Source organism: Sciurus carolinensis, chromosome 4, assembly GCF_902686445.1.
Source record: "Sciurus carolinensis chromosome 4, mSciCar1.2, whole genome shotgun sequence".
Lineage (NCBI taxonomy): Eukaryota > Metazoa > Chordata > Mammalia > Rodentia > Sciuridae > Sciurus > Sciurus carolinensis.
The window spans coordinates 8,588,713-8,597,873 of NC_062216.1; the positions used below are offsets into that span (position 1 = coordinate 8,588,713).

General features: G+C 51.9%; 1 protein-coding gene across 1 annotated transcript; it reads left to right on the forward strand.

Moving 5' to 3' along the window:
* Window positions 1-4,110: 4,110 nt before the first annotated feature.
* Window positions 4,111-5,929, forward strand: Prss51 (serine protease 51). Its single transcript, XM_047548600.1, has 3 exons — window positions 4,111-4,417; window positions 5,328-5,470; window positions 5,633-5,929. Exons 1-3 carry the CDS (start codon window positions 4,111-4,113, stop codon window positions 5,927-5,929), a joined length of 747 nt encoding a protein of 248 aa, XP_047404556.1.
* The last annotated feature ends 3,232 nt before the right edge of the window (window positions 5,930-9,161 follow it).

A 9,161-nucleotide genomic window follows, 5' to 3' on the forward strand; every position in this document is an offset into this window, starting at 1 on the left:
GATGAGTTCGATTACTATTTGCAGTATTTCTAGTTGTGAACGAAGAGGATGTGGAAGGGTGTAGGATGTAAGTGAGTAAATAGAGGGACCTGTCAGAGGGCCTCCAGTCTCCTATAGGTGTCTCAGGAAGGGAGCCACCCTTCCAATGTTGATGGCCACGCCCTCAGGAATAATTCAAAATGCCTGCACCATCCTCCAAAGAAGCTGTGGAGCCCCAGCGAGTGGGTGCTGAGTCAGCACAGGGGGCAGGTGCAGTGTCCCTGTGTTGTGGGGGGGTGGGCAGGCTCAGTGACCAGCATCCGTCTGCAGTGTGGGAGGCGGTGGGAGGGTTTGGCGACTGGTGTCCATCTTGGTTTTAACTTTCAAGCCTATCATTTTCCCTTATTTTTTTCCTGCCTTTTTCTTCTTAAATTCTTTCACCTTATGAGCTCTTATTTTATAATACTGTATTTTCTTCAATATTTTTGTATGAAACAGCTCTCATTTTCTTTCCCCTGATTATACAATAAGTGCAGTATCATGAGTATTTTGTAAATTCTATTTTTTAAAACAGTTTTGCATGATTTTCATTTTTAAATATGCTTTGTTTTTGGCTTGGGGCCAGTTCTGACAGGCCCACTTTTGTGGCAGGTGGTCTAGGTGGCCTCTCAGTGCAGCCTGGCCCTCAACTTCTCTTTTCCCTGGATGCTCATCATCACACCTTGTTTAGGTTTGTCTGAGGCGAGGGGAGCGGGGCCGGGTTATGATCTGTCTGGAAGGATTTCCTTGGAATATTTTCCCTCTGAAGGGGTGGGATGGGGGCTCCTTCACGCAGATGAAATTCCGGGCTCAGGGGAACCCTTGGATTTCAGGAGCTTCTTCCCTCTTGGTGGTGATCCTCTTGGAAGGACCAAAGCCTCTTTCCTGAGTCACTCCATACTGTTCTCTGCCAAGCTGGCTCTGGTTCCTGGTTCCATCGTTTCCTCATCTCGACCTTCAAAGAAGCCAGGTCAAAGGTGGAGATGCCAGTGTGCCATCCCCAGGCTTTCCCAAGGGAGGACAGGCACCTCTTGTCCTTCCCATGGCCTTCCTGGGCCACAGGGATGCCCTCCGAGCTGCAAACAGTTACAGGAATCTATGGTTCTATTTTTGTGTGTGTGTGTGTGTGTGTGTGTCTAGAACTCTACACTATGAGGAGCTCTAGAATAGTGAGACTAGGTGCTGGATGTCATTGTCACTTTCACCCTATTAAAATAAAACCCTAGCTGGAAAATCCTCAAAGTGCAGCATGGGTTTTGTTTTGCTGATTTCAGCATAAATGATTTTTTTCTTTTTTAAAAAAAACTTTGTTGGTCAATTTCATCATCAAGGACCTATTCTATGTGTGTATTGGGTGGGTGTGTTTATGAGTGTCTTTATAAGCCATCTTTTCTCGAGGTCATTTATAGTTATTTTGCAATTCCAACATGTAATGGGTGACAATGGGTGACGATGTAACAGGTGATGACCCAGGCCTGGATGTAAAACTGTAAGAATACCATCAAGAGAATTAGTGCTTGGGAAAGGGAGGGTTCGCCTCCTCACTTTGGAGACTCTGTGCCCAAGAAGAGCCAGTTCTTCCCCTTATCACGCTCTGCTTCTCTAACCACACTTCCCACTAGAAACTGTGCACTATTGTTTATCGGGTAAACTAGAAAATTTATGACACCAGATAGCCTGTGAATGTGGTGAGAAACTGGTGAGGAGCTCAGAATCTGGAGTCTGATCTCTGGGCCCGCTGTGTAGAGTCAAGTTTGGGTTCCCCCAGTCTTAGGCTGCCCTTTGCCGCTTCTTGCCTGATTCCCACAACAAACAAAGTAACAGCCAGGTTTCATCTGATGTGTTTTTCTGCTTTTTTCTACTCTCTCCCCTTAAAAAAAAATATATATATATATTTTTATAAATATAAATATATATATATAAATATATTTTATAAATATAAATATATATATAAAATATATAAATATATAAATATAAATATATATATATATATATATTTTTTTTTTTTTTTTCCTGTACCAAAGCCTTTTCAATACTTCTCATTCTCCTGGCCAGCAATTTTAGGATTCCTTCAAGGAGTGTAGATTTCGTGGAGATCAGTGGCCGCAGGTCCTTGACTGCTCTGCGTATCTTTTGTGTCTCCCTCGCTGTCTCTCTCCTGCCCTCACCGGTGTTCTTTGGATCCTTCGTTCATGGCCAGATCCACGCCTCTTGGCTCCCTCACCTCACTGCTGCCCAAAAGCGCGTTAGACTTTCTCGCCGAGGATTCAGGAGGGATGCTGCAGAAGGAAGGGACTCCTCTTCCTGTTTCACGGGGCAGGTTCCGCCTGAGGCATGGTCACCTTGTTGGTGAGCCTGTTAAATACTGAAGCCCTGGGGCCTCTGCCTATTGTCCTCTAGGTTGGGTCTCACAGCAGGCTGACATCTCTTAGCTGGCAGACACTCAGCTCCCTTTTTACACATCCGGTGGTTTAAAACATGGTCCAAACAAGCACTGGAGCCATCGAGGGCCTGCCTGCTTTGCATACTGCACAAATCGCTGCCCAACGTCAGCCATGGACAGGTGGAGCTTGTGGCTACAAAGACCTCTAGCCACTGTGCTGCCCTCGGTAGCTCTGGGACCCAGACTCCCATCTGAGCTAGTAAGCAGTGTCACCGAGCCCAGGAAGCCCCCTCTGCGATTGCCCTTCCTCTGGCGTTCCCTTCTTCCCCGCTGGATGAGAGCCCCACCCCCAACTCTGCCTTGGTCTCTGAATGGCCTCCTGCCCTAGAAGGTACCCCTGCCTGTAAATCTGTCCATCACTCAGATACAGCTGTGTGTGCTGCTGATACTGTGCAGTCTGTGGATCAGGCTCAACATCAGCTCTGGCCCCGGCAACCTGGTAACTTCTGGCCAAGTTCCGATCCCCCGCGATGGGCTCCCCTGCAGGCCTGTCCCTCCTTGGCCTTCTTAGAGGCCTGGTCCCCCTTCCTCCAGTTACGGCTGGTGATCCCTCGCAGTAACTTTTCCCTTCCCTGCTCCGTCACCTCAAGGCCTCTGTCTCCTTCATGTCTTCGACTTGTCCCCACCACTGCCCCAACCCCACAGAGTTCCACGCAGCCCTCCCGTCTCACAGCTCTCTTTGGAGGGAGGAACAGACCCTGGAGGAGGTGTGATTTGCTGGTGTTTTCCAAGCTCCGTCCCTGCCTGGCCTGTTCGCTGGACTTCCTTCCGCTTGGGCACTGGCCTTGGCCAGTGCTGCCAGGAACACCAGACGGGACTTCTCTGTGCTTCTTGGGTGCCAGTCACTGGTTCGTCTCTTTCAGAAATTGTTCAGTGTGGCTACAGACCCGCCTTTCCAAACTCATCGTGGCTGCCGTTCCGCGAATTGCTTCAGGTCCAGAACGGTGAATTCCCGTGGCAAGTGAGTATCCAGATGTCTGGGAGACACCTCTGTGGAGGCTCCATCATACACCAGTGGTGGGTCCTGACGGCCGCACACTGCTTCCCAAGAACCCTGTAAGTGCCCAGGCGTCGCCTTGATCTACAACCTGTCTAGTCCCTCCTGGTCGGGCTGGTCGCTCGGTGGGTTGGTGCACGAGGCCTACAAGGCCATGGGTTCTGTCCCCACTATGTACGCTCCTGCTGGTTTTGGACCCAAAGTCCCTCCACACCTGCTTTCTCTGCCTGACTGAGCCAACCATACCCCAAAGCTAGCTGCTCCTCCCGGCAGTGCACTCAGTTTTAAAAGATCCACCCAGGCCTCTCTCCTCTCACCTGTCCTCGGTATATGAACACAACACAGTGGATTCCTTCATTGTACACACACTCATTGAGCACCTACTGTGTGCTGTTCCACGTGCTGAGGATGCAGCAACCACGCTCCCCTTCATAAGAACTCGCCTCCTCCTCTCTCAGCTGATACACGGCCCTCCCATGCTTGGGGTTCCTCCGGGCTGAGGGTTCGTTGTCTCAGAGATGTGCTAGAGTCGGGCCCCTGACCGCTGCCCACTGATCTCCACTCTCTGAGCCGTGGTGGCACTCCGGCTGCCCTGGCCTCTCCGTACTCAGTTGTCAACTCTCCTGTTCACAAATGTGCTCACGAATGCAAAATGCCCACCGCTGTTGTTAGCATCAGTGTTCTGTATTCATTCTTCAGATTAGAAATGGCAGTCGTCAATGTCACTGTGGTCCTAGGAACAAAAACCCTCAGCAGCGTCGACTTGGAGAGAAAACAAGTGCAGAAGATCATTATTCACAAAGACTATAAGCCACCCTCCCTCGACAGCGACCTCTGCCTGCTCCTGCTCGCCACGCCAGTACAATTCACCAGCTTAAAAATGCCCATCTGCCTGCCGGAGAAGGAGAGGACCTGGGACCGGTGTTGGATGGCAGAGTGGGTACCGACCCGTGAGTATGGTATGTGCCTTCCCGTGGGAACTGCAGGAGGCTGGGGTTAGGTCGCTCTGAGCTGGAGGTGGGAAGGCTCCAGTCTGGACTGGGGCAAGCGCCTTCACCTTCACCTTTCATCTCATGGAACACAGGAGCTGATGTCCCCCTCAAACACGTCACAGAGGTTGAATTAATAGACTTACCTAGGTAAGGTCCTGATTAAAATCCCGGGACTTAAAAGAATCTCATCATGAGAGCAATGGTGATTTTTATGGATCCTCCATAAAATTGTTTGGATTCTCCCTTAGGGGCCTGTTTTGCAATGTCCATCTCCACTTGCCAACCACATGATGTAGACCACCCTCCGCCATAACTCCAAGCTAGTGATCCTCCAGTCCAGTGGCCACTACTGACTCCAGCACTTTCCCTGCAGGGCACCTGGCCAGTCAGTCAGGGAGGATTCCTGGGAGGGATGGAACGGGGTGGGGAGAAGGCCAAGAGCTCCTCTAGCCTCGTGGTCATTTCCTTCTTGCAAAATAGCTCCTCCAGGTGTGTCCTGTAGGCTTGGCAAAGACACCACACACCACAAATTCAGAGGCCAGGCTGTGCTAAACTTCTACATAGGGACAAAGCATGGCTATGGAGGGATAGTGAGCCATCAGGGCTGCTCACTGCAGGTGGTCCGCTGGGCTGGGGCTCTTGTGGGCAGTTCTGGAAGAATCGAGCTTCAGAAGGGCACAGGTTTAGCAGAGCAACCGCTTGCTGGAGTTGAGAAGAGGTGGCAGGGCCTTGCCCTACGTCTTCCTAAGATCTCCCGCCCTCTGAACTGGTGACTTAGGGAATTATGAGGCCCCCCAGAACTTCCACCCTGATGGGCTATGGGCTGTCAGTGGCCCACGCCGTACTCAGTCTCACACCGGTTTCTTCACTCTGCCAGGCCCACCAGAGAGCTTCAACACACACCTGAAGAAGCTGAGGGTGAGCCAGATTAGCTGGACAACGTGCAGCAAGCGGGTCAAGTCGCTCTCCAGGAGCATGCTTTGTGCCTGGCAGGAACAAGACACCAATGGCAACAGCCAGGTATGGACCCCCTGCCCAGACCTTCCTCCACCCTCCACCTTCTAGGTTCCCAGCAGAGCCCAGGAGGGAGGCCCCCACACCCCGAGGGCCCCTCCAGCCCTAGGGGTCCCTGCCTGGAGGCTCTGGGGGTGCTTACAGACATTGCTCTTTTCTCATTCCCAGGGAGACAGCGGGGTGCCCATGGTCTGTGCTGACCACGGAACCCAGAGGCTCTTCCAAGTGGGTGTCTTCAGCTGGGGCGAGAGCTCTGGTTCCAGGGGAAGGCCTGGCGTGTTTGTGTCTGTGGCTCAATTTATTCCATGGATCCAGGAGGAGACGCAGAAAGAGGGGCGCGCCCGCTCTTTCCTAGGAGCCCCAGGAAGCTCCCTGGCTTGTGCTCCACAGTACCCCTTAGTGCTGGGCGTGGGCTGGCAACTGCTGCTTGCTGCCATGCTCACGGGCAATAAATCAAGTCACTGAGCTTCAGTCCCAGCCTGTTCCTTCTCTTCCTCCCCCTCCATCCTCCCGCCTTCATAAGCCTCTAGGAGCATCTTGGGAGGTCAAGGCCGGGACCCGGTTCCCCCGAATGTCTAAGGGGGAAATACCAAACGTAGTGCTAACTGGGCGCTCAGCAGTGCAGGGGTTCCCTGACAAGGAGTGTCAAGGAGCTGCAGGACAGTGTTGAGAAACCAGCCCTGGGATCTCCCTCCATGTTTCTGAGCTCGGTTTCCTTCTCCATGAGAAAGGAGCTTGGACCAGATGAGCTGAAGGTCACCATTGCTCTGACATTCTTGATCACTCTTCCTTTGCTCTGTGGAACCCACTCTGATCCAGCTGCTGGCCAGCTTTGCTCCTTGGTTCAGATCTGGCCAGACCCACCCCAGGGAACACCCACTGAGACGCATCTGCCAATGTCTCTGGGCCTCCTAATGGAGGAGTCTGAGGTCAGGTTAGAGTCAGGGGGCTTAGGTCTGCTTGGAGCTGGAAGTGGGGGATTGTGACTTGGGACTTAGGGACCATGCTTTTCCTATCCTTCTCTTAGTGGAGCCCCCAAAATAAGGTAATAAGGGAACTGGAGATGCCTGCTCTTACATGTGTGGGCTGCTAAATGAAGACCGGTCCCAGCAAGCGCTCATCGCCAGAGGAAGGTGAAACCCAAGGACAAGAGAGGAAGCAGGTCTTCCCACTGAGAGAAGCAGAGAACAGCTTCAAGTTTGATGGAAAAGAGGAAGGATAAGAACACTGTGGCCCAGGTTTGAAGATCAGTGCTGGATAGTGCTCAGGGGCCAGTGGGAGGAACTTTTCTAGATCTTTTCTTGGTGCCATCAATAACCTGACCCCCCCCAGGAGAGGAAAACATTCATTGACCCAGGCACTTTGCAAATGCTACATGGGTTTCGGAGTCTGGAAGGATTCAGGGCTAGAGGCGATATGGGCGGCCCGTGACTTCAAATGTATACCTCACTTCCAGTCTTGTGCATCTTCTAACGGGGTTCCTAGTAATTAGTTTCATTTTACTTATGTATTCAAATATTAGTAGATACACAATTTCATCATGTAATTTTACTTATGTAGAGACACTAATTTGTTTTAAGAAGTTGGCCTGTGGGCTTGTGTGGGGCTGGCCAGTGTAAGTTCTGCAGGGCTGGAGAACAGGGAGGATTTCATGTTGCAATCTTGAGTCTGAAACCCATCTGCAAACAAAATTCCCTCTTCAGGGACCCCTTTTCTGTTAAGACATTCACCTGATTGGATGAGGCCCACCCACACATGGAGGGTAAGCTGCTTTCGTCAGTCTACTGATCTAAATGTCACCTCACAGAAACATCCAGGTTGGTGTTGGAACAGAGCCTAGCCAGGCTGACAGGTAAAATTAGCCATCACACTGAGAGTCCCAGCTCTTGAACTCCTAGGAACAGCATGAAATGCAGGATGGCCCTCTTGGAGTCTAGTGGAATGTGATACACAGCAAGCATTCAACGGTGACCAAAGCTGAGATCTGTACTCCTCTTGGCCCTCGCGCATGGACGGAGAGACTCGTGGGCCTTCTCTCACGCCCTGGATGGCTTCCCGTTCTCATCCTTGACCCCCAGCTCCTCTCTTTGTAGCTGCACTTAGCAGCCAGTGGGACCCTCCCATCCATCCTCTGACCTAAGAACCGTCATGGTATAAAGGCCCTGAAAGTTTGGGTGGCCAGACAGCGGTCCTGGAGCGGCGGTTCGGAGAGTCAGGTCCTGTGGCCATGGGGAGGTTTTCCAGGGGACCCCTGGGTGAACACCTGAGCAGGGAAGACAGGACCAAACGGGAAGTCAGGCAGAGATGCTGGCCCAAAGGCCTCAGCCAACCTGGAGCCAAGTCCAGCAAGTCCCTGCACCAGGCCACCATGCAGCGTGGACTTCCCTGGACAGGCAGCCATGGCCACAGCTGAAGGAAACCTCTTCAATTCCCAAAGAATTGACAGCCAAGGAAAGGAGTCAGCGGATCCTGAAGGAGGGATCTGAGCACTGCGCCTCAGTGTCCACGCTACTAGCTGATCAGAAGCAATACCGCACCCCCAATACACTTGCCATTAGAGCCACCCTGAAGGACTTAAGGGGTGGAGGAGGGTGCCCATTGAATTCACTGGTAGGACCCCTGCAAAGATCCTGGTGTGTCCCTGTAGTTTACCATGTACGGCCGTCCATTTTACCACATGGCCACCCCCGGTGGGCTGCAAAGCCTGATGTGGCTTTGTCATTGGACACACTCTGGCACACAGCATGCATGATCTGGGAAATGCAGTCCTTCCCGTTTCCTCAAAGACAAGATGTCAATCAGTATGCCTTGGTCTGCAGAGCATCATGGCTCCTGCCAAGGACTATGTGAACTCTCCCGCTCTCTACAACAGTACGGAGTCTCGCCTTAGTCCACTGCACTATATGATGATGCTCTTCACACCTGGGAAGAGCACACTTGGGGAGTGGTAAATACTTGAAATGCCCTGCTAAGATGCTTTGCTCCAGAAGATGGAAGATAAAGGTACAAAGATTCAGGGTTCTGATGCCTTGGTAACGTTTGTAGGAGTCATTGGTCTGGACATCCTCAGAACATCCCCGTTAAGGTAAAGAACAAATTATTGCACCATATGCCTGATATCACTAAGAAAGAGACACAGGACCCACAGTTGGTGGGTCCTCTTTGGATCCTGAAGGTAGCAGATAATAAGTTGGAAAATACTTCAGCCTATGTAAGGTGACTATTAGGTTTCCAGTAATGTCTGTGTGGCTCAAAGCAAGAGAGAGCTTCGCACTGAGCTCCGGCTGCACTACAGCCGTCCTACCCCTTTAGTCACGTGACCAATAGGTCCAGTGGTGCTAAGAATCTGCGTGACTCTGTGGGCCCATCTCCTTTCCCTTTTTTGGTGACTGAACAGAGCTGGCTTGGTATGTCCCAGGGAGCTCAGTGGAGGACAGGTTAGCACTGCTTGCTTGGGCCCAGAGCTCCTGAGGCTCCCCATCAGAGAAGGTCATTTCCCGCCCCCAGGAGGCTACCACTGTTACGAGATTTCACAGACGCGCCCTGTTGTTCCTCATCTAACACATCTGCTGAACAGGAAGGGGGCAGGGCAGCTCTGTCCTGGAACGTGGGCCTCTGTACTTGTAGATCTTGCCCAGCTTACCCTGACCAGGGCCAGAGCTCTGCCTGTGCCGTGTCTTCCGGTTAATCCCACCAT